General features: G+C 37.2%; 1 protein-coding gene across 1 annotated transcript in view; it reads left to right on the top strand.

The window, feature by feature from the left end:
- The window catches only part of LOC132696541 (T-box transcription factor TBX20-like), an 83,737-nt gene that overhangs the window by 43,864 nt on the left and 12,556 nt on the right, over positions 1 to 27,317 (top strand). The window contains exon 3 of the mRNA XM_060661426.1: positions 2,943 to 3,216. Within this exon, the coding sequence (XP_060517409.1) occupies positions 2,943 to 3,216 (274 nt within the window). The remainder of the gene's footprint in view (positions 1 to 2,942; positions 3,217 to 27,317) is intronic.

The raw sequence follows: 27,317 nt of genomic DNA, 5'->3' as shown, positions 1-27,317 counted from the left end.
TTTCGACATTTTTCCTCTCTCGGCCAGAAATATTTAATAAGGAATCTGGCCAGGCGGCCCGTAAAAACGGAGCCGCTGACTTTTGCCACCTTTCGAGCTTTTACCCGACAAGTAATTTGTCGATAACCCTGTACCTTTTCGTCGTTCGCCGAATGAATAAATAATAAAATTTGAAAGGTTATTTTGATTGATACTACATCGAAACGAGAGCCTAATAAACTCCTTCGATTTTATGAAAAACGATATTTGAATATTATTATACCGGATGTTCCAGTATGAGAAACCCAAAAGCCTAAGTTGGCCTATCTTAGCCTATTTTTACTTTAGTGAATAGTTTAATTCCATTATATATAATAAAACGTATATTACTTACTGCTTCCCTAATCATAATAATTATAAAATATCCTGTATAAAATATTTCAATTTTTTTTTAATAACAATGATTATAAAACATACCTTATTAAAAATATTTCCGTAGTCATAATAATTGTAAAATATACCCTACTTAAAATATTATAATTATAAAGTATACGTTACTTAGAATGTTTTTGTAATCATGATTATTATAAAACATATCCTACTTAGAATGCTTGCTGTATCATAATTACAATAAAATTTCCGTTTTCATAATAATTATAAAACATATCCTACCCCACTTAGAGTACTTCCTTAATCATAATTATTACAAAATATACCCAACTTAAAACATATCCGTAATCATAATTATCATAAAACATGTCCTACATGGAATGCTTAAATAATCATAATAATTATAAAACATATACTGCTGAAAATGCTTCCTTAATAATGAGAATTATAAAATATACCTTACTTAAAATATTTCCGTAATCATAATAATTCTAAAATATACCCTACATTTCTGTGATCATAATAATTATAAAGTATACGCTACTTAGAATGTTTCCGTAATCATGATTATTATAAAACATATTGTATTTAGAATGATTCCTTTACCATAATTATCATGAAATTAAAATATTTCCGTTTTTATAATAATTATAACACATATCCTACCCTACTTAAAATATTTCCCTAACCAATCATGCTTATTGTAAAACATTTAGAATGCTTCCTTAATCGTAATTATTATAAAATATACCCCACTTGAAATATTTCCGTAATAATAATTATTATAAAATATACCTCACTTAAAATATTTCCGTAATCATAATAATTATAAAGTATAAGCTACCTAGAATGTTTTCATAATTATAATTGTTAATTGTTGTGTGTAGAATGATTCCTTTATCATAATTATTATAAAATTGAAATATTTCCTCTTTCATAATAATTATAAAACATGTCCTTAATCATAAAGTATACCCTACTTAGAATATTTCCGTAATCATGATTACTATAAAGAATATCCCACTTGGAATAGTTGATTAATCATAAGAATTATAAAACATATCCTTCTGAGAATGCTTTCCTCATCATAATAATTATAAAACGCACCCTACTCAGAATCCGTCTTTAATCATAATAGTTATAAAATCATGTTACTTGTGCACTTAAATAGTATGTAAATAAAATTATGCTAAGCCAACCGACGCTCGTTGAAACGTAAATAAGCGGAGACCAATTCAAATCTTATTTGCTTAATGCTCCATCTCTACAAATCTCAGAATTAATGTTGCTAGCTTTTAGTAAGGCATTTGACTTGCTCAATCTTGAGCTTATGATTGTTATTTTAAAATTCATTGGTTTAATTTATAATGCACAAAACCTCTTGAATTCTTCAACTTCACTAGGGGTTGCCTTTTCGTCAGGAGTGCCGCGGGGCGCGTTTTGGGTCCTCTTTTGTTTACTATTTCTACTTCTAAGTTCCACATGTCTCTAAATCACCCTTATTATTATCATCTTTCTGTTGACGACACCTAACTATACACAGTTTTCAATGTCAGTGATAATCGCGTAATATTGCTACGGATCATCTACTCAAAATTGAAAAAGTCGGCTCTTGTTAACCATTCATGATTTTTCCATGCAATTTTACGATTCATGAGTTTATTCTTGAATTCTAAGCTTCGTGCCTTAAAACTAATTTATTGTTATAGATATACTTACCACATGAGGCTGCTTTGCGGCTCCATGGTGTTATCTCAGCTGAACCATGGTTCAAAAAAAAAAAAAAACTTCAAAACTCATACTTGCTTGATAGGTTAATTTATGGAATTCAAAGACGCTAAAGAATTTCTTTCCAATTTTCTCCCAGCTGCTCTCCAAACGTCAACTGTGGTGTCTTGCAATGGTTCTTTATTTTTGTTCAACTCTTCATTTTCTTCGCCTTTTCCCTTTGCCTTCCCTCTTGGAGATTTATTGTTTATTTAACCAGTATATATTTGTAAATGAGCCTTTGACAGTGTTTATTTCAAGCCTTTTGCGGCATGTTTTCCTAATTTACTGAAAATTTATTTATGTTGTTAGCAATAAACTTTATTATTATTATTATTATTATTATTATAACAATGCCTAGAAGTTCAATTCACAGAACTTTGAAAACTTCCTCGTTCGTATCGGAATTATAAGCGATGTTATGAAAAATATTTGCCGTGACTAGATGAAAATCTCGATTTTTAGCAGCAAATTGGAGAGGAAGATCGCCGGCATGGTCGTTTTCCGTCGAAACTAACGTAATTGCGTGACGGCGTTAAGATTTCGATTAGTCGCATCATTAAAAATTAATTGATTAAGATTGGGTAATTACGACATAATTATGACATGGCCGAGAAATGCGCCAGTCTTTATATGCGGCAATCATGTCCGTGTCATCATAATTAATATTTATTTTTAATTAAATGTGGCCGAAAAGCATGCAACAGGTACAACTTCATTACAAACTATAACGACGGTCCGAGCATAGAACCCTGCGGCATACCCGATGTTGTGATATCGATTTCAAATATTCGTGTTGATTTCAGGCGGATGTTTCCGACGCTGAGGGTATCTTTCACTGGAATAAGGCCGGACCGACGATACGCCGTACTGTTGGACATCGTCCCCGTGGACAGCAAAAGGTACCGGTACGCTTATCATAGGTCGTCGTGGCTTGTGGCCGGAAAAGCGGACCCTCCGGCACCGTGTAGGATATATGCCCATCCGGACTCACCATTCTCTGGGGAACAGCTCCGAAAGCAAGTCGTTTCGTTCGAGAAAGTCAAGCTTACCAATAACGAGATGGATAAAAATGGACAGGTAAGAATTCGGCCGCAGGTTTTACGCGTATACGAGGTGCGTTCGAAAAGCAGAGTGCCTTTTGTAATTGGGAGGACTTTCCCTAACATATGTCCACAGTTTCAGTCAGTGTGCGCATTAACTTTTTTTTGTGAGACAGAAGCGTCACATGTGTTGAATAACTGACACAAATCGTGTTGAAATATCGTTTAATAACAAAATTTGGATAAAAGGACCGTCAAAAAGGTCATAACTGGTGACGAATCATATGGTTACGACGTTCCAATGGAAGAACCCAGAATGGCCAATGTCGAGGTTTTGCTTACATCAAGAGTTCTTACCCGAAGGTCGTACGGTCAGTATTAGCTTGAAAATTATGCGCCGTGTGAGAGAAGCAATACTAAGAAAACGTCCGCAATTCACGATAATGCCTGTGTCTAACTTTTTGCCCAAAAACAAAATCAGAATCATGCCTCAGCCACCATATTTACCGGATATGGCCCCTTGCGACTTTTTTCTGTTCCTAGAACTTAAGAAAGCCGTAGAAGAGAACGATTGATAAAGTAAAGGCGCCGGAGAACTCAAGACTATACCAGGCTTTTTTGATAAAACTTAAAAGTCACCTTTGACCCGGGCAATTGGAACGTCAAGTCTCCGTTCCAAAATGTAACACTGAAATAATGCTCCAAGTCTACTAAAATTAGCGAATAGAATATTAATTACCACTCAATATACATGTTATGTTTGTAAACGTATCAATTCATACAACATGGCGAATTCCAGTGATGAGAGTGATGTGCATTTAAATATTTTATAAAAGAGTAAACAGAGGATAGTGCCCTGAAAAATTCTTTTTTTTTTCAATTAATATCAGTCGACAAAAGACAAGAACTTATTTCATATTTTAACTATTGGTGTGGTTTAATTGAAGTGAAAGATATTCAAAAATGAGGCGACTGCAAATCTCAGAGAGCATTCATTCACTTTTAAACTAAAAATAAATTATCAGATGAAGGAAGATGAAATCCAAGGAATTCCATGTACAGTAAAAAGTATCCTACTAAACCGATAACTTATGAGTCATATCGAAGAAAATCAGGGAATATGAAGGAAAGGTAGAGATTTGACAAGAAAATGACTGCTTAGAAACTTAAAGTAAACTACACAAACTAAAGTCAGCTACCGCACTTGTTGCATAATGTACTATTTCTTTGTTTTGTTTGTTAATCAGTTAATGTCTATGCAAACAATTTTTCCTTTAGTGTTCGAAGATACGAAATCATTTATCTCAAAAATAAGAAAATATGACTTAGATCGTTTTTTCCCTGCAGTGTTCAAATAAATATCATAAATTGAAAGTACTTTATTTTTAACAGTTGTTGGTTGTTGTCATGTCTTCCATTATTTTTTTGTATGTTTCGAGTTTTTTTTTTTGACACATGTAGTGTTCAGTTTTGGTTATTTATTTTGTATACTGACACTAAATATTAATTCATTACCTGGGTTTTCTATATTGATTTCTTTATGATTCGGGGTTAATCGAATACATTTATCAATTTTTATTTTAATTTAATTTTTTATATACTTTATGGTAAAAAACGCGTGTCATTTCACCGCGATAATATGAGACCTCGGGTTTTGTTTGGCCGAATTACCGCGCATAGTTTTCGCGTGTTTGCGTTTGGTAACCCCCACTACATTGCTGCAATGGACATGGTGTGGAGAAAGAAAATCCGAGAGGCCTCGGGGGTCTTACACTAGAGTGCACATAAGGTAGGCCGTTTATTTTATAATTCGAGGGTTTATCCGTAGTTTTGTTTTGTTTGTGATCAAATTTTAAATTAAGAATTTATTTCGATGAACTTGTATACTATTATTCCACACGCGGCTTCTAAAAGGAAGTCTAGGAAACATTGAGTCTCTTACATATGGTCTTCGAGCCCGGATTTTTAAAGAATCAGTAATTCAAAAATAAAATTATTTTGTCTTTTCTAAATTCATTTTCTAATACTAAATTGGTAAAAATAATTTTGATTTCATTCACTATAAAGGCGTTTAAATAAGACGACCTTGAATAAATTTGACGAAGTATCGGAAAACAGGTAAAGAATTTAAATCGTTTAGAGTTTTTTGCGGTCTTGATTTTGTGTACGATATTTTGATTGTTTTTGGTTATCAATTGTGGTTTTGGTGGATTTTACGAGGTTGTTCGCATATTTTAATATAATTGAATTTAATTTCTTCTTTCTTGCCATTTTTTGTATAAAATCTGAAATATCCATGATGGTACCACCTTCGCCACCAGGCCAGAGCCATAATTTGCCGCCTTACCTAAATTTTAATCTTCCCCGTTTAGATATACCTGTTTTCTCAGGCAATTTAAAACAGTGGCCGACATTTTTTGATTTATACAGGAGTTCGGTGCATAATATGAACTTTTCCGCTTCACAAAAATTTCAATTACTGCTTACTCTCGTAACCGGAGAACCGCTCAGTTTATTGAGAAATATTCCTATAACTGATGACAATTACGCAGTAGCCTACGATACTTTAATAAAAAGATACGACAATAAACGGCTTTTATCGACTCATTACTTCAATGAAATAATGAACATTTCCAAAATTTCAAATCCATCGAATCAAGCACTGCGTAATGTTGTGGATAAGTTTTGTGAAAATGTGGAGGCATTAAAATTATTGAACTTTCCTACTGCGGAATGGGATTTTTTGCTTTTTAATTTACTCTTAATGAAAATCGATTCTGATACCTTACAGCGATTTGAAATGGAGCACGCAAAATTTGATATACCCACTTTTGCGCAGTTGAAATTATTTCTGAATAACAGGTGTAAGGTTTTAGATACGTTGACCTATACTCAGGAAAAAAATAAATCAAAAAATGCCGGAACCATTTATAATAGTAAGTTTTTTGCCAGTAACCGTCAACATAAGTCAGGTTCTAGGAATAATGGTGATCACTCCAAAGCATTTTTTACTAATACTCCTTCTAATAACGTTCCTACATTGAATTGTGGTATCTGTAGGACCCAGCATTCCATTATAAACTGCTCCGTCTTTTTAAGTAAGACTCCTCATGAGCGCTATTTACTAGTTAAACGCAACCGTTTGTGTGTGAATTGTTTGAGTTCGTTTCACAAATTTTCGAAATGCAGTTCTAATAAGACCTGTTCTTCTTGTACGGAACGCCATCATTCTTTACTACATTTCGAGTCGGCACATGGTAATGAACGTAGTCCACCTAATGACGATGTTTTGCCCAGTGCTAATGACTCTTCCGTAGATCAACCACATTGTGGCACCACTTCCATAAATTCTAATAGTGCATTTACGCTCCTTGCGACTGCAAAAGTGGACTTTCTGGACAGCCAAGGTTATTCCCACACAGTTAGAGTACTACTGGACAGTGGAAGCCAAGGCAATTTTATATCCGAAAGATGCTTTAAGAAATTAATGGGTTAGGTAATATGACATCTGTATCGTCGAATGGTGTTACTTGTTGTACGGTCCGCCCGGTGGGTAAGAACACACCTTCTTTTCCCATAGAATGTATCGTTTTACCGCAGATTTGCTCCTACATGCCTTCTGTATCTTTCAGTCGCGAGAACTGGTCACATTTGGAGAATTTAGTCGTTTCTGATGACACCTACAATACTCCTGGACCTATAGATGCTCTCATCGGGTGCGAGTTATTCCCTTTAATTTTGTTGCCTGAGAAGGTGTGCGGTAAAGAGTTGGAATCTGTCGCATTCAGTACATTATTTGGCTGGGTAGTGATGGGTAAAATTGATCGTATAAAAAGCAAGTCCTCATATTCCTGTTGCACACTATTGGAAGAAAACCGGGATATTAATAAAACTCTTCAAATGTTTTGGGAAATGGAGGAAGTTCCAAGTAGCAAGTCTTCATTAACCCTTGACGATCCCGCTGAAATTTCTTTTAACGAGACTCATTCTCGAACTCCTGAAGGACGTTTTATCGTTACTCTACCGTTTTCCAGTGGTGAGCCATTATTTTCTGACTCACGCTCCATAGCCCTAAAAAGGTTTTATAGCTTAGAGCGCCGTCTTCTTAAGGATCCTCCATTATTTGAGATATATTCCAAATTTATGAAGGAATACTTAGAGCTGGATCATATGGAACCCGTGTCTGTTCCTGTCTCTGACGTTGCCCAGCGCCACTTCTACATCCCTCACCATGGGGTTACTAATTCGAATAGTACGACTACTGCATTGCGCGTAGTCTTTGACGCATCTTGCAGTCCGCGGGATCGATCGTTGAATGACACTTTGTTGATTGGTCCCAAACTACAAAATGAAATTGTAAGTATTCTGTTAAGTTTTCGAAGGTTTCCTGTAGCATTTACTGCCGATATCAAAATGATGTATCGACAAATACTTGTTAATGACAGCCACCAAGACTACCAACGTATTTTATGGAGATTCTCCCCTCGAGAACCTGTTCAAGATTTTCGCCTAAAAACCGTAACCTACGGATTAAATTCAGCTCCTTTCCTTGCTCTGAGATGTCTTTTACAATTAGCCACCGAGGGTAGAGATAGATTTCCTAGGGCCGCAGCAATTTTAGCGTCCCAAGTGTATGTTGATGATATATGTGTATCTTGTAAATCTTTAGAGGATGCTGTGGATATCAAACAACAACTTATTGCTCTATTGGATGAGGGTTGTTTTTTCCTTAGAAAATGGTCTAGCAATTGTGTTGACTTCTTAGCTACTATACCTTCAGATATTCTACAGAAACCTCTCGCACTTGACACTAAATCCGATCCTTACTTGAAGGTTTTGGGTCTCAGATGGTCTCCAGAGAAGGATATCTTCTCATACGACAATTTCTCAACTCGACATGTACTAAGAGATCTATACTTTCTGAAATCTCCAGAATTTTTGATCCAATTGGATTACTTTGTCCCATAACTCTATTAGTTAAGCAGCTAATGCAATCTTTATGGGCGAGAGGTATCGACTGGGACAGTGAAGTGCCCGCAGATATTGCCCAAAGGTGGACCCACTACAAAAATGAATTGCCAAGTCTGTCAGCATTAGAAATACCCCGTTATTGTTTTATTTCAAAGTATGTTAGTTTAGAATTCCATGCTTTTGGGGATGCTTCAGAGCTAGGTTATGGAAGTTGTATCTATTCTCGCCTCGTGTCTCCAGATGGCCAAATTTCTACTTATCTCCTCTATGCTAAGAGTAAAGTATCTCCATTGAAGAGATTGAGTCTTCCTAAATTGGAATTAAGTGCTGCATTAATGGCTTCCAAATTGCTTAAATATGCCTTAAATGTCTACAACATTCCCGACGTACAAAATATTTATGCTTGGTCTGACTCGACTATAGTCCTAGGTTGGATAAGGTCACCGCCCTGTCGTTGGCGCACTTTCGTCTCAAACAGGGTGAGTCAGATTCAAGACAATGTAGCACCTGAACGTTGGTTTCACATCAAATCAGAAGACAATCCAGCTGACCTTGCGAGTCGCCTTGTCCTTCCGTCTGATTTAGTTGACTGTCCCTTATGGTGGGCGGGACCAGCTTGGTTGTCGCGTCCCTCCGAAGAGTGGCCCAAACACGAACTTGGTGAATTGGACGAACCACTACCAGAAGAAAGAGCGACAATTCTCACGGTAATAAAAGGCTATAATCCTGTTGGTGATATTTTGAATAGGTATTCATGCTTACAGAAAATACTTCGCCTTATTACTTATTGGCGTCGTTTTCTTGGCATTCGTTTTAAAGTGGTTTCAGTGGTTAAAAAGGGTCCTTTCACGGAGTACGAGTTATTTCAGAGTCTTCTCCGCATTGTGAAGCAAGTACAAGCAGAAGCCTTTTATGAAGACATTTCCAATCTTTCGAACAAGAGTGTTTGTTCCAAGCCGTTAAGAAAGCTTGCTCCTTTCATCGATGAACAAGGACTTCTCAGGGTAGGCGGACGCCTTACTCACTCTCAACTTGATTACGATCAGAAGCATCCCGTTTTGCTTCCCAACAAACATAGGTTGACTGATCTTATAATAGAGGATTTTCATAAAAGATACCTTCACTGTGGACAGCAGGCCTTGCGCTATTTTATATCTCAACGGTTTTGGATTTTGGGTGCTAAAGGAGCTATAAAACGTATTGTCCATAAGTGTTTCCGCTGCTTTCGAACACATCCTCAGGTAATAGAACCAAAAATGGGCGATTTGCCTAGTTTCCGCATTACCCAAGCCAAGCCCTTTCAATGTACTTCTTTGGATTTCGGTGGCCCTTTTCAGATACTGATGTCAAGACATAGAGGTTGCCGTACTCAAAAGGCTTATCTATCTCTCTTTGTGTGTTGTTCTACAAAGTGCCTGCATTTGGAACTGGTATCAGACCTATCCACTTCTGCCTTTCTTGCGTCATTGCGTCGCTTCATCAGTCGACGTGGTAGATGCTCCAAACTGCACAGTGATAACGGTACCAACTACGTTGGTGCAGCTCGATACTTAGCAGATTGCATGGCTAAAGCAGCCGCTGAGGAATTGATCGAGTGGCAATTTTTCCCTCCTTCAGCGCCTCACTTTGGTGGGTTACACGAAGCTGGCATTAAAAGCGTCAAAACCCACATTACTAAAATCATAGGGGAACAATTACTTACCTATGAAGAATTTTACACAGTTCTCACTCAAGTTGAGGCCGTACTCAACTCTAGACCACTTTGCGCTATGAGTAGTGATCCCAACGATCTATCCAGTTTAACACCAGGTCATTTTCTCTCCTTAGCTCCTTTATCAGCTATTCCCGATCACGACCTCACTTGTGTTCCTATGAATAGACTTGATAGGTGGCAGTTACTGACCAAAATGCATCAATCATTTTGGAAAAGATGGCATATGGAATATCTTCATTCTTTACAACAGAGAGCTAAATGGGATAAAGATACCACTCTTATCACGCCGGGTACTCTAGTTGTACTGAAGGAGGATAATTTACCTCCCCTCCAGTGGAGACTGGGACGGATTGATTCCATTCACCCTGGTGCTGACGGTGTTCCACGAGTAGTCACTGTCAGAACCCAAAACGGTTTAATCAAACGACCGGTTATTAAGGTATGTCCTCTGCCAGCCAATTAATCACAATTGATAAACTTTAATATTAGCATATTTTGTTTATTTTCTTTTTTTTGTTGTTTTTTGAAATACCGTTGTATTTGGTGGGCGGTATGTTCAGTTTTGGTTATTTATTTTGTATACTGACACTAAATATTAATTCATTACCTGGGTTTTCTATATTGATTTCTTTATGATTCGGGGTTAATCGAATACATTTATCAATTTTTATTTTAATTTAATTTTTTATATACTTTATGGTAAAAAACGCGTGTCATTTCACCGCGATAATATGAGCCCTCGGGTTTTGTTTGGCCGAATTACCGCGCATAGTTTTCGCGTGTTTGCGATTGGTAACCTCCACTACATTGCTGCAATGGACATGGTGTGGAGAAAGAAAATCCGAGAGGCCTCGGGGGTCTTACAATAGAGTGCATATAAGGTAGGCCGTTTATTTTATAATTCGAGGGTTTATCCGTAGTTTTGTTTTGTTTGTGATCAAATTTTAAATTAAGAATTTATTTCGATGAACTTGTATACTATTTTTCCACACGCGGCTTCTAAAAGGAAGTCTAGGAAACATTGAGTCTCTTACATGTAGTGTATTCTTAAGTGCAACAAATTAAATAATTTCAGAGCGAAACGGTATTTTCTTATTTTTTTTATGCTGGGGATAATATGGGTTAAATGGTCTTTGAAATTTCAAATGCTTGTAGCTCCGTTAGATGCGTTCTGTTGATATTTTCAAGTTTAAATCACCTCAGCAAACGGCTCCCAAGCTATGGCAGTCATGTCGTGGGACACCCTGTATATGGAATGGGTATCACGCAAAAGTATCACATACTGATGGGAAACGACAAAGCATATGACAAATTCTATTTATCGCGGCTAATAGTCCAGGGGAAGATGGACAGTAGACGTGTGGCAAGTGAAGAAGAAAGTATTATGAGAAAACGGAGTTTGATTGGGCCGCCGATTTTTGTACATCCAAAATGGAACGGAACTATGCCGCCGTATATTATAACGTCATTAAGGCAAACGACATTTTAACAATTCTTTAAAAAAAAAATGTAACGGAATGCGTTAAACGGAGGTAATATAATCCCCGGGTGTGTTGTTAAGCCTTTTGACCATCAGATTGAAGCGTGCGATTAGCTCGCGTTCGAGCACTCCGGCTCAAACGTTATAAATTTAACACTGACACACGAATTTGTCTGGCCGGCAGTTCCAACGGCCCCAACATCTAATAAATGGTTCGGTTGGTAGCGCATAAAATTAGTTAAAGTCATTATTAAAAAGGCGAAAAAAAAACAACAACAACAAAGGAGCGACCGGACTGCTCGATCGTTATCGATCGGGTGTTTTCGACTGTAACCGATTAATTTTACGAATTCTTCCTCGTCGTAGATTAAGACGTCCGCGTTTAATGAGAAACGATTGCCAGGAAAGTTCGGTTTGGGTGTATTCTATGGAGAAATTCGAAAAACACAAATCGGATATTAAAATCCGCGAATTGGCTGTACAAAAATTGACGTTTCTTTTTCAATTATAAGCTTCGTTATTCGTAGCTTATGCTGGGATAAAGATACTGAGACGCAGTTTTCATTGGGTTGACGTAAAGAAAGCCGTAAAGAAAGTCTCCCTCATGAAAAATCCGGGATACTTAACACTAACACATTTATCTAAATCAAAGCAAAGGGAGATACTTCCGCGTCTTCCTCATCGATTGGCAGGACGCCGATCGATAGTTTTTCGATATTGCTTATCGATTTTCGTCTGGGCATGTCAGAAATTCCACAAGCGCACAAAAGAGACGCGTATTAATCAAAACCCGAATTCCGAGAAAAAAAAAACTCATGCATAGAAAAACGGTTTTCAAATCAGAAGTTACGATTCGTCGGACAGAACAAACTGACGAGTGTCACTGCGTGGTCCGTCGTGAACCGCACGCTGGGTGGACCGGGACGCGTATCACCGACACGTTAGCGGTACGAGTGACGTAATATATTTTTTTAAATTTTCTAAATATCAAATTTCTTATGAAACGTTAATGTCTTTAAATACATTGTAAGACTTGGGCCGCGTGAAAAAAGTTTTTTTGAACCTCCTAAATATAAGTTTTTGCTTATTTTATGTATTTTATTTAAGCTTTTTCAAAATTATTCAAATTGAAACTTGCTAGACATATGACGCTTGATATAGATGTCGTCTATGCTATGATTACTCATATAATCAACTAATAATTTGTTTCTTCGTATGACGAGTGGAGGAACACCGGATTCTGTGTATAACCTTTGGGTTGGACTAGTTGGAAAAGCACCTAGGCAATTATTATTATTATTATTATTATTACTATTTAATAGAGGATTAGGAGTCTCCTAATTAATCAGACATCCGGGCTTGGCTCATGGCGGAAATCACCGACCGACTAAACCCTTCCCTCTTTTACCCTTTGGTGTTTTTGGAACTGCTGACGTGCATTACTTAAAGAAGAGGGTCTCCGATTGACTGAAATTCAGCGAGCTTGTATAAGATTTGGCCGTTCTATTCTTTTGGCAGAGTGAATTTGCTTGGTCATTTTGCAGACATGGTCCCAATTTGTCGGCGACTCTAACATTTTTTCAACTAGGTGGTCGGGGCGTATGTGACCGAGTATTTGCTCCGCTACATTTCGCTGCATGTTCCATCTTGGGAAGAAAAATAGAGTGTGTTCAGCCGTATCCATGTTTAAGCAATAAAGCAACTCCTCGGTTTCAGCCAAATTAAAACGTTTGAAGTAGGCTTCAAAGCACCCGTGCCAGGTGAGTATTTGTGTCAGAAAGTGAAATCTACTTCACCGTGTCGTCTATGAAACCAGGAATTAGGAATTTTAGCTTCTTTACTTCATTCAGTTATACCATCATCTCTGTCGCATTCCTCTTGCCAGCATAACATCATCGTGCTTTGTACTTCCTTTTTGGCTTCTCGTCCATCTTTCTCTATACTGGTTCTGCACTTAACTAGGAGATTAATAAGTGGGATCCTAGCTATCACTATAAGTGCCTTGTTGGAGGTTGTTCTGTATGATCCGGAGACTCTTATGGCTACCCTACTTTGAACGCTACTCAGTATCCTTTTATAGACTTTCTTCTCAATTTCTTGCTCCCATATTGAGGCACCACATAGTAGTATTGAAGTCACTACGGAGCATATTATCCTCCTGGTGTTTTCACAAGGTCCACTCACGTTTGGTAAAAGGCGACTGATATTGTTCAAGGCTTTTTCTGTGACGGCTCTGACGTGGGCCCCCATGGACATGTTCCTATCTAGTTTTATATTTAGATATCTGACTACTTCCTGACTTTGAGTTGTTATGCTTTCCACTATAACCGAAATGCTTTTAACCTTTCTTCCAGCAACAAGTAGGACTGCCTCCGTTTTTTGGGGGGCTAATTTCAGGTTTTTAGATTTCATCCATTCCGTAACATTGTGAAGGGCATGTTTGCGTCATGTCGACTCCCTTTACTTCTGCTAAGATAGCCAGATCGTCCGCATATCCGACAAGGGAAATACCATTTGGAACGGGAATGCGGAACACACTGTTGTAATACACGTTAAATATACCTATTACTGATCCCTGCGGGACCCCGCATGTGACGTTGCCTCGCCTATGCTTAAAAGTAGTAGCTTGAAGGCGTTTTCGACGTCTACCGTGTCTATTTTACGTCGTCTACCTTTTCTCGGATCCTTCTCAAAGCGCTGATAGTTGATCTCTTCTCCCGAAACCCATGCTGTTCTTCTGCCAGTCCGCCAGTCCTTTCAATTCCTTCTTTGAGACGCTTTACCAGCAAATGTTGCAGCAGCTTACGAGCTACATTGATCAAGCATATGGGTCTATACTTCTTATCCTGACCTGCTTTCTCTATAAGGATAAATCGCGCCAATTTCCATATTTTAGGGAATTGTTCATAAGATCTGTGCACTCCTCAATATAATTCTTCGCAATTGTCTTTATGATTTCAAGAGGTAAGTTAAGTGGTCGGGTCGGAAAAAACAGAAGAAGTAGCAATTTGTAATTGCTTTTCATCTGACATATTGAATGGTGGATATTTTATTTTGTTGGCAACAATTTTGTACCCTCTTCCCTGTCTACTTCCTTGATAACTTTCTTCCATGCAGCTTTTTTTGCCTCAGAAATTGCTCTTTTGAGCTGGGCTCTATCTGCTTTATAATTAACATGGCATAATCTCTTACTTGGTTCGTCGCTACGTTTGTTGGCTCGGACCATCTTTCTCTTGCTTTCGACGCATTTTTCTCTCGCTTTTGCTTATTATTATTACCATTATTATTAGTATCATTTATTGTAATGACAATAATAATAATAATAATTAATATTATCTGGCACACGCGCCCTGTCCGGTTTCTAGAATAGAAATCGGATATAAACAATCGTCCTCTGCACTCTGAAATACGCCTCCCGTTCTCAGTAGGATACCGAGTGGACAACGAATTTCTCACCTCGCAGCCTAACAAGACGTTTTGGCTTTGAATAACTTTCACGGCCCGATTGAAATACGAACGCTTTTACATTCCCGTCTCAGGTAGGGGGGCGCCATTCATATATGACGCGGTCCGAGGGGGCATCTTTAATGTTGGTCGTAAAATACCGCGTTAAATTCGGTTTTAATTCTGTGATGATGACGCGGTCGATAAAATCCGAAGGCGATTTGTCATAATATCGTTAATATGCGAAATTTCTAGATCGGTATATATGAGGTATTATATGAGGAGACTTCCGCTAGACTTTTGTTTTATTATTACCTTCTGATATTAGCTTCCTCCAAATTCTAACTTTTGCCTTCGTGATATGAATATATATATATATATATATATATATATATATATATATATATATATATATATATATATATATATATATATATATATATATATATATATATATATATATATATATATATATATATATATATATATATATATATATATATATATATATATATATATATATATATATATATATATGATGACACTATATTCCGGGATATCATCCGTTCGCTCGTTGAACTCCGATTGGAATCCTGCAAATCTTGCATCCGACTGGAATCCTGCAGACGTTTCGCCAAAATCTCACTTGGCATCTTCAATGCTCGCGCTCCGAAAACACTTCGAACACTCGGAGCGCGAGCATTGAAGATGCCAAGTGAGATTTTGGCGAAACGTCTGCAGGATTCCAGTCGGAGTTCAACGAGCGAACGGATGATATCCCGGAATATAGTGTCATCACATTTTTCCATCCGTGAATCAATACGTGAGAATATATATATATATATATATATATATATATATATATATATATATATATATATATATATATATATATATATATATATATATATATATATATATATATATATATATATATATCCCACTATCTTCCAAGCGTCCGTACATTAACAATTTGCTATTTTCCGAGCGTCCGTCTACAACCGGGCGTCCATATATGGACGCCCGGATGCAGCGCTATAGAAACGGTATATACAAGATCTAAGTAGTCTAAATTAAAATTTTCACAAAGACGCTACGATCATAGTAAACTGATTTTTCTTGTATATTGTTAGTTCAGCTGTATACCCGGTAGAGGCGCGAGACCCAGTCTCTGTATATTTTACAAGATATATTCTACTTTCAGCTCGTCGATTTCCAGGCGTCCTCTGCGCCTTTGTTACGTGGCAACACTGTCACTATTAACTTTTGAGACGGTGGAAATAGAGAATTTTATTTTTTGTACCACCAATTCGGAAGTAGGCTAAGTTGGAATTAACGTAAACGTAACACAAATACACAAGACTTTTTTTTTCTATTAAAAAATTAAATAATTAATAAAAGTTTATTTTCGAAATGTGTGGTAAAGAATTCAAAATTTACAAAAATCATATTTATATCCTGTTGCCAATGCCGTACGCTTTATATGATATTAGAATTTAAAACAACATTCTGTGACACGTTGCCAAACTCTTTTGTTTCGCTTGCTCTCTTCGTGAGAAAATCCGCTCATTGCATAAAGTTATTCTTTTTTCAACTACTTGTCCGCCTGTTGCATTTTTTTTTACCTTAATTCAATGAACTCGCGTTTGTCTTTACTTAGAAGCCTGACTAGATTGAAGTCAGTCGGACAACAAACGCAATAACACCCAAGACTCCAGGTGGGAAGCGAACCAACAACCTCTGCTGCAAGTCGAGTTGGCAGGTCTAACGACTTACCAACCGAGCCATCCTCGATCACTTAAAAAAAATTATATTTTTTATTTAGTTGCACAAATTGCTATTTTTCGATTATTTTATTATTATTGCATTATATAATCTTCAGATTCATGAAGCAACATTATTAAAATGTTTTAATTAATCAAAGTGGCACCAACAAGTGAAAAGTAACATTTCTATATTTCTATATTTTAGTAAAAATTATTATTTTGAAATGAACTTTGATAAAAGTTATTCGATAAAAGTGTTCTTTTTAATAGTTATTTTTCTTCATTGTGCCCTAAGATATAAATAAAAATGAAGTTAAACAAGGAATGTGAGGGATGAAAAGTAAAGTACAATAATGTGTCACCACTGCCACTGAACAATATTTTCATATATTACTTTTTTTAATGTACCTAAACTTAAATCCTAACAATGAACCTCTGAAGTAAAGTATCTTTTTAGGTGATTTTCGACATATTCTCTATAAAGTTTTGCCTCGGGATGAAAAGTGTCTCTTTAGTTCCTTGGATACCATCTAAATTTTTTTCCCAAATTGATTAAAAAAAATCCCCCTTTTACATTCCTGCTCTAAAATACGCATTATACAGTGTGGCTTAAAGACGTTACGTAGGGCTGCGAGCCACTGCGGATATTTCCGGTGATATATTAGCCAGTGCTTTGGTTTGTCGATTCTGATGGTCAAGGTACACGCATATAGTATGCAACACCTTGTAAACTTCTTCAGTCACTCATTTATTAAGCACACGCTCCATTCGTGCCAAATAAACTAATATGGCGTTTATCAAACTTGTTTAGCAAAGATTTCTGAAGATTTTTTTTTAAAGAAACTTTCACAGAATAATGTAAGACTATTTACAAATATTCTGCATTCTACCTGCGTCGGTGGTTGATAAATCGAACTTTCTGACGTTTCGCCAACCATTCTGGAGATCTCACAGCTGGTCCTGTTCATAAATTTGACCGTTACAAGAAAAATATGTTCCAGACAAGCATTTTTCAATTTGGTTGAATATGTTTGATTCCAGATTCCCGAATTGCAATATATCTGAAAGAGCTATGTCAAAACTAACCAGAGAAACAGAACAAAAAATATACGACTATGACAAATAGAGTCATAAGCAGTTGCCGAAAACAATAATGCCGAAATCTCATTCGATCAAATTAAAAATTAATCAATGTAATCGATTCTTCTACCAGGGAAATATCCGAAAATTAATAGAAAGCTCAACAATTAATCTTAACCGCGACTCTGATTTTCAAACAATATGGAAATCCGAGACAATGTTCATGTCACTCTTGTAGCTCCGCCTCTCTCAAACAATATATCAGTGAGTTCAGAATAGAATGTGAACAAGCTTCACTTAAGCTCTGAGGAAGCCATCAGGATGATTGGCGAAACGTCAGCTAGCTTTATTTATAAACAAAAGATGCAGAAGGGATCTAGAAGATTTGTAAATAGCCTTCTGAAGAAAATGTTAATTTTAACGAGTAACGAATGCCGTTCTCATCGCAGTTGTCTGTGTTCTTTATAATTTTTTTTAATTAAACTAAAATAGTAACTTCTAATTATTCCAAATAACTAACATCGGCCCATTTCAGACCAACATTAAGCACAAACAACACAGTAATATTGCCTCAGTTGGCCAGTTGAAATTATATTACATAATTTCTAAATTAACAGTTTTTCTTAATTTGGTACCATAATTTATTGATCTGCAAATAAGTCAACTGTCAAGAACTTAGTAAACAATTTAAAAAAATAATATTTAAATGTTAGTATTTACTTTTTACAAAACTTCTGGGTTGCATATGCGGCAAAGAATAAAAGAAAGAAAGAGCCTTACGATTAAGACAAATAAATTCATCAGCTGTTGGCGAATTCTTGTATGTAATCAAACAAATCTCTAAACAACCAAAGAATCTTAACCGCGACTCTGGTCTTTACCTGTCACCAACATGGGAATCAGTGATCCGTGACGGTGTTTGTGCCCCTCATTTAGCTCCGCCCCCCTCAAACAATATATATACAGGTACAGAGTAAAATGCGAGCCAGTTTCACTCAATCCCTGAAGAAGCCAACAGGAAGACTGGCGAAACGTCAGCAAGTTCGACTCAGCAAAAACCGGCGCAGGAGGAAACCAGAAGTTTTGTAGAAAGTATTACAGTAGCCTGTGGAAGTTTCTTTGAAAAATTAATAATAGTATTTGCTTTCAATTATTATTATTATTGGTTAGGTTTATGTCCAAGCAGCGCCTGGCTAACGTAAATACATGTGCAATATTTCTGGCAAACATATTCAAGAATCAAAGAATTCAAGAATTACTTTCCAAAATCGGGCGACGTGTAAAAGAAAACATCTGCACAAAGAAATTAAGTTTGGCAAAGAGCTTTAAAAACTAGCAAATCTAAAAAAAAAATAAAATAAAAAATAAAACAGTTAGCAACAAAGCATTTTTCAAAATATAGCGAAAACATGAATCGCCTTATTCCCGCTCGACTGTGCCATCTTTAAAAAAACTGCGTTTAATTAAGATGCCAAATCCATAAAATTTCTTTTACAGCACCTTCCGAAAAACAATAGCATTTTACGCAAATTTACAAAATATTAATAATTAATATTAATTCATAGTGACTCAGAACTAGGTTTTTAGTTAGATAAATTTAACTTGTATTATTTTTGAAATACGGTTTTCTCTAAAATTTAAAAACGGAGGTGTTAAGTGATCCTGAAAATGAAATACTTTTATTTAAAACAAATAAAAAAAAAAGAAATCTAACATCATAAAAAGAGGAAGATTCATCGAAGTGTCTAGAACATACTGTGGCAGTTTGTCTGTCTGTCTGTTTTGGAACCGAAACAGCATCAAATCACTCGAGAAATGTTTTAATCCGTAATCTGTATTGCAGCCCGCCACAGAACACAGCATTTTGATAACAAATAAATAATCCACGCCACAAAAAGCACCAAAATTTTACGAATACCGAAAAAACGCAACGCAAACACTGAGACGTGGTTAGGAATCCCGCCGACTCAAGCTCCGCGCGGCGTCACTGACGTGACCGGTTGGCTCCGTCTATATACGCAACGTCATATCTGCCAGTTGTACCTGGATATATGTGATACAGTGACAAATGAACCATACCGGAGTCAGATTAATTGAAGAAATTACAATAATACATTTTTTAATTGAGCGCCCTGTTTAGGGCAGACGCGTTTTAAGAAACGGGGCGCGTGACTCCCTGAATCGATGCGCCACCAGAAGACTTAAAATAATATTTACGTTTCGGTAACCTGTTAAAAGGTCCGCGGGGCGTAGACGAATACAAAACAGGTGCGGGCACAGAACGTTTTGTTTATTGTCAACACAGTTCAACGAGGAATGTTGTATTCAGTGCCGAACGTTGTATTGAGCGTATAAATCCGAGACTTAATTCGGTCCGATTAAGGTTCCCCAGGAACTAATTGCCATAATAAAATCAAATATTTATGATATCCATTGACTGATAGTCATTAGCGGACGGGTTATTTTTTCTGTGTAGTCCTGCCAACATTCTATAGTCTCATCTGACCCAATTAGTGTCATGGATTACACATAAAAGTGATGTCTTGAGCTAAGGTCGCCATATCTTTGGACTAGACCAAATTTTACCTTGACAAGAATCTACTAATTCCTTGGCTTGGGTCTAATAATATCTTCCAGTTGTGAGATTCATTATCTTCACCTAAGATCTAGCACATGAAGTGACTTACCTCAAGGCATCATCTCGACAGAAATAAACTAATTTCTTTAGGATTCCCTTAGTTAAGAGCTATTATTTCCATCATGAGACAAGAAGAAGAACAAATGAGGTTAAAGTCTTGTTCATAATAACATAAATAAATAATAGTTGATTCTATTATACCTGTTACGTGTCAAATAAGAAACTAACAACTATGTCCTTCATAGTATTTTCTTTAAAAATATAAAACAGATTTATAAAGCTGGTATGAATTTAATGGCAAGCTTCTCAAAGGCACGGCCTTTTTTATGTACACCAACCTACAACTAATCAAGGCAATTGGCCAGTCCCTATAAATTTCTGTCCGTAGAATCCTGTGATCCATTAATTTCTACGAAGTAACATAGATACGCTTTTTTGTCTTTTTTTGTTTTTGTCTCAACGTAGAGAGTTTTTACTGTTTTCACGTTTGATAAGAACCAGATATTTACTCTTCTTCACTCCCCTTATTGTTTCATGTTCTATATTTTTGACTTCGATTTCGACACATGGCCATATTCATGGTTAAACTCGTATTCTTCCTCGAGTTTGCTGATGATATACTTCTGCTGCCAAGATGACTTGGTCGTCTCAGTCACATAGTACTACATTTTTTGTCCACTTTACTAAGCACCTGTCCAAGAATATTTTGAAAAGGATAGAAGACAATTAGCAGTCCTGTTTCAAGCCTTTAGCTGTTTCGAAAGTAGGTCTGATCCCAAGTAGATTGAGATTTGTTCATAGTATCATAGCCAGGGAGGGCTCCTCGCATAGGCATATAGGGCCAGAGCCCCGCTTCGGGATCGCCCCGTGTGTGAGGCGGGGAGCTCTCGAAGCCTGGGCGAGAGACCGGGCCGCGGGGGGCTGGAGAGTTGCTCCGGGAATGAGGCAGGCGAGGCTTATGATGGATGGGCCCGCCCTTCCTCGGACCAAGGAGCTGCTTAGACTGACCAGGAGGGAGTGTAGAGCACTAACAGGGGCCTACACAGGACATTGCAGGCTTAGGAGGCATCTCTGTTTGTTAGGCATTGGAGACGACCCGGAGTGTAGGTGGTGCATGGAAGGGGAGGAGACCCCGTATCATCTGCTCACCGAGTGCCCTGCCTTGACATGGGCAAGATTGGGAGTCTTCGGAACGGCCCTGATCGATCCGGACTCAGTGCACGGTATTGGGCTAAAGGAGTTGCTGACCTTCTACAGGAGGGGCGGCATTCTGGACGCCCTCTAGAGCGGCCTGGGGGCACAACGGGCCCATCTGGTGGCCTAAGTGCTTGGACGCCCGCGAGGGCGCCCCCCTTTAATACCAATACCAATACCAATAGTATCATAGCGGTTGTATTAAGATTTTCTATTGTTTTCCATAGTTGCTAAACTGGGACGATATCCCATGCTATGTGGTTTCTCTATTACGTTGTTTTCCTTTCTGCTACTGTTGATATTTGCATTCAAAAACCTGTTTGTTCTTCTGGTTATTTGTTCCTTATGTTCTGATGCCTATTTGAAATTTGAGTATAATAGACTTCAATAAAATTCATGATATCAAAGATGGACTGGAAAATTCGCTTCAAACACATTGATGAGTTGTCGGGTAATCTGGAATCAACGGGGATAAGAAAATACTCATAATTATATTATTAATAATAAGAAAATTGGTTATTGCTCATTATTGAAGTAGATTTATCAGAATAGCATCTTATGCAACAAGTGCGGTAAACGGCATTCGACTCACGAGTTTAATAAACGAGTGAGTTAAAAAGTTTACCGAACGTCGAGGAGTTTAAGTTCATGTGTGTTATTTGGAGGAAGGCATAATATATTAAGAGAACTGGCTGCTGAATAAACTTAATAAATAAGGTAGTGGTCATGCTACCTTTTGGAGACATCTTCGCTTGAGATCAATGGTGGTAATCCGTCACTGAAAGTTGGTTTCAGCCTCTGCCCTTGTATATGTTGTATATCTTTGCCTGTTGATATTTGAAGCCATATTTTCCGAGAACATGATCAAGTTTTTCAAAATAGTCGTAAATGTTGAAATTGCTAGAAATGCCTTGGTTTTCAACATACTTGAATACACTTCGTCGTAGTACCTTTGGTGTCATGGGAAATCCTACGTCAGGAGATTTAATGATTTCCCGAACTAAATCAATTTCTTGTGCTCCATTCAAGGTAGACCTTGCCCCACCTCTCGTTTCCACGTTGAGATTTTTCTCGACATAGAAGCAACAGTGCTTCTTCCATCATTTCCTGGGTAAAATTGGCCCTAAAGCCGCGACATTTCTTGTCCATATTTCCGTAAAGAGAAATTAAAAACCTTACCTTTCTTAGAATTCCTGATCGTGGCAAAATACCGATGACAGTTTGTCGACGACGATGACGAATTCGCCGGAACTGAATCGTATCGACATTTCGCGCCAAATTATCTACTCGTTAGCGTTCGGAGAAACGTCAGCCGCGATCGCGCTACGTAATGGCGGCCGTCATAAACCGTTTCAGCTTTACTTTAGTGCCACGCGTAGGCGCGAGCCCTTATTGCGCAGCAGTTTAAACGACGTCCGCGCGCCGGTGGTCCGAACTTAAACCGTTTAACGACAATAACATGCGCGTTTTGTCTATACTTTATACGCGAATTCAATTTTATTCCGCGTAAAATGGCCGGTTTAATTTTACTCCGGGACCTTAGTTACCGACGTATACCCACGTTAGCGGGTTTAATGGCGGACGAGGTTGCTGAGTTGTCGCGTAATAAAACGGCGACTACGACGGAGGTTTTCCGTCTCTTTTTTTATTTATATACATATTTTTTGGTTCACTGATGCGCTTATTAAAAGCGGCATTAATCCCTTTTGCAGGACTACTACACCTGTCCATCAGGAATTCCTAAGCTCTATTTTGGCGCTATTAAACTAAATCTTCTTTTTCTTCGTTTTCCTCTTCACAGAGGAGTCATGGTTAGAGCTGCAGTGCAACTTTTTCGCCGGTTCTTCAGGAATTCCTAAGCTTTATTTTGAAGCGATAGAACTAAATCTTCATCTTCTTTGTTTTTCTCTTGACAGAGGAGTAGTGGTAAGAGCTCCAAACTCATTTGGTTACACGGTTTTTCGTATTCGTACGCCTATGAGCGTTGATTTATCCCTTATATGGCACAACTTTTTCTCCTGTTCTTCAGAAATTTTGACGTAGAAAAAACTGCTTTTTCTTTGTTTTGATCTTGGCCAGAACTCCAAACTCATTCGGTTACAGTGCTTTGCTTATTAATTTTTTCACCTGTTCACCTCTCAGCTTTATTTTAATGTGATAGAACTAAATCTTCATTATCTTCTTCTTCTTCTTCTTCTTCGTTTTCCTCTCGACAGAGGAGTCGTGGTTAGAGCTCCAAACTCATTTGGTTACGCTGTTTTGCTTATTAAAAGTACGCCCATGACTACAACTTTTTCACCTGTTCTTCAAGAATTCCTAAGCTTTATTTTGATTCTTTTTCTTCTTCTTCGTTTTACTCTCGAAAGAGAGGTCGTGGTCAGTTACACTGTTTTTCTTATCAAAATCTACTAAATAAATAAACTAAATCTTCTTCTTCGCTTTCCTCTTGACACAAGTTCAACCATTTTTCGATTGTCAGTTTCAAAACAGAAAAATACCAGCAAAAAGCTTTTGTCAATACTAAAATACGTAAATCTGTAATGGCATTTTCGATGAACAGAATTATCTTATGTTAAGGATACTGACTTTATATTCCAAGATGTATGGACCTAAACGCGACCGAATTTTCACAGGGTACTTGTAGAACAAGAACCAATAAATTGAAAGTTTACTAAGACCGTTGCTTCAAAACAAGCACTTAAACTTGTTATTTTAAAACTTTCAGTCTTTCAATTTTGAAGTTGCTTAAATGAAGTACATCGCCTTTGTCAGCAGTCCATTCAACGATATTTTATAATAGAAAAAAGAAATATTATTGCAAAATTGGCAAAAAAAATTACAAAAATATAGAAAATCGCCCAAAAGAGAAGACATAATAAAAAGAAATTGACGATTATAAAAATAACCCAAGTAGATCGTGATGTTTCAAAAAATAAAAAGGGGATCAGACAGTACAGACCATTAAATATTGTTAGAACTGAAAGTAAATAAAAATAAACAACTTACTTAACATAACTTGACATAAAATTAAAAGAAAAAAAAAGTATGGATATTAGGAAAATAATTGTGATATCTCTTTAACTAGGCATTTGAAAAAGCAGCAGTCAAAAAAAGGGTGGAATATAAAACAAATATAGGTATCAAGCAACAAAAACATCGAAACAATTAAATAGAAAAAATAATAACAAATATAATTGAAACTGTATTAGATCTTACTTTGTCTTTAAATTCCACAATAGAAGTACTATTTAATTTTGACTTTTTTAGAAGATATGTTATCCAAAGATCTTGTGATGAACCTCAGGAATTTTTAGGAATTGAAACTTTTGATGTAACCAAACACAAATATTCAAATGTAGCTAGCAGTATTTACATTCAATTTTTGAATGTTAGTCCCAAAGCTGCATGGGAATGGACCAAGGTCATAACTCCAAGGCTGAGCCCCGTGGCACTTCAATCGTAAGCTGTTTTACAGTTGATATTCAACATACTCTTTTCTACATCATCAGTACGACTCAACAACTTTCAAATCTGAATATCGAGCTCCACACCTTCCAATTACGACAGACAGCGATTGTGCACAGAGTTATAAAAACATCTTCAACTGTTTTAAGAAACCTTTTACAATCTGATCCGCAATTGCATTGGTTTCTTTGGTTTGGTTCCTCTTCTAAAAAATATTCCAAAACGCATTTCCAATTTCAAAAATACGAGCAGGCAGTACATATTTCAATATTTAGCCGTTCCACGCGGACTTTTAAGGAGTTATAAAACCGAATTTTTACTGGCTCCCGGGTCCTCACCTGTTCGCGGGCGACCATGAGAGTCGCATCTTATAAATTTCGTAAACACACACCTGAACGAACACACGGTTGCCACCACAAAAAGTCAACTCCCATTCACCGGCAGTTTAAATAAATAACCGGGGTATGTATACGAACGTTATAAACGTCGGTGAATAAATCCTTTTTTTATTGGGCGACTTTTGTGCTACTTACCTGAGCGGCTCGGCTGGAAGGGGGGGGGGGTCAATGGTGTTCAATGCCGACCGACCCCTTTCGGTCTTTGGAAGTGGCGACGCTTATTCTTACTTTTTTTTTTTGAGTTGTTTGTTTTCGGATATTTTTATACCTACTGATCCCGGAAACGACTACCTTTGGATATATCCTACCTTATAAATGACGTAAATGCACGCCCACGCATGACAGAAAACTCACCGCTAAAAACGTTAAACAATGTTGTACCAGAAAAGATTTAAATTTTCAATTAGGGTCAGAAGAATTATACATGATTTGGCGATCAGTCCACTTAACTTTAGAAAGGAAAATTCTCATTTTGCCCGGGTAAGGTTGTTATCAAGTTTTGCATGATTGTTTGCTGAATATTTTCCCATCCCACCACTCTCTAAATCCTTTTAGAACATCCCAAAGGTGCAGTCCGTTCTTTTTTAGTTATTGCTGTCGATTGATCATCATTGTTACACCTAGGTCCACCTGAGAACCTACACTGGATACAATGCCTCCATTGATATATAATACGGAGCACTTCTGAGAAGTCAGCTTCAACATCCAATTCTAGCCCTTAAATATATCAAATCAACCAATGAAGCATCATCAACATCAACGAGAGTTTATGCTAATAATACTGGCCCCAGCATTGATCCTCGTGGAACACCACTAGACGCGTTTTGGGGTGGAGACGAAAATGTATGAAAATGAGATGTCTTCTATAAATGGATTTTTGAAGTGTCTGAGGCTCACTCTCCGCTTTTAAATCTCAATAAATGAAACAAGACCAAACTAGGCTGTCGTAATACAGCAAAAAATGTGGGACTTTGGTTACATGTCCACCTAAAATTTGAAAAGCACATCTATGAGTGTATTTTTCAGTTTTCAGATAACGGAAACGGAAGTTTATGAGTGTTTGTTTATTTGTTCTGTGTTTTTTTTTTGCAGAAAAAAATAAATTCAACGAAAATGTTTCTTTTAAGTAAAAAAATCACATTTACCGAAATCACTTTCGTCTAAACTATTTTGTGTACTATACTTAGAAGTTGCTTTTTTCACTAACGCCACTGTGTTTGGAGCACCGCTCACAGCCGTACTTAAACTCAACTTTTCATCACTCATTAAGCAGTGCCCTCGTTTGAATTCGTTAAATTTCGTGGTCAACGAAACACAAAATAAATGGACAAATTTATATTTGAGGTTATTATAAGTTATTTCGACTGGCTTGCTCATCCCAGTACACCCACCCTTAAATGCTGATACTGTTCAGCTTTTATTACCTCATTCAACGGTACATGTCTTCGTAGATGAAGGATAGTGCAAACGGATGCCTTTAAAATGACACTTTGGGTTGGCAGTTGCATTAGTTCGTATCATTTATTAACATTTATACACACATAGATACTGTTGTGGTGGAACAGCAAGCTACTGCTTCATCAGCAGGTCTTCTATTTGCCCTTTTAACAACTGTTGCTCTTGGATATAGATACCCTCCTACGAAAAATCTGTTTAGCAGTTTTAATTTAAATAGGAAATATTCGGTAAAACGCGATTTTAGCTCTGTACGACGGAAGCAAGTAGACCCGACTCCGGAACACCCTGTATCGAGAAAGTTTCATCGTCCTCGGGACCCTTTTGATAACGCTCGTCTTCGCGGAGCGCCTGCGCGCACACTTTGTCCGCTTTCTGCGGCAGACCGAGAGCGTTGCTTAGCAACACGTATCTAACTCTTGCCGTAATAATGATTGGTAGCCTAGAAGTTTACAATGGCTGCCACCGTCTGCATTTCCTAACCGATAAACACGCTGTTTAACCGGATCGGCGCGGCGGGGAGCGGGGCGGAA

Source organism: Cylas formicarius, unplaced genomic scaffold, assembly GCF_029955315.1.
Source record: "Cylas formicarius isolate icCylForm1 unplaced genomic scaffold, icCylForm1.1 PGA_scaffold_1__22_contigs__length_36826433, whole genome shotgun sequence".
In the NCBI taxonomy this organism is placed as follows: Eukaryota; Metazoa; Arthropoda; class Insecta; order Coleoptera; family Brentidae; genus Cylas; species Cylas formicarius.
The sequence above is the reverse complement of the archived record's forward strand: the minus strand, read 5'-3'. Positions and strand labels throughout refer to the sequence as shown.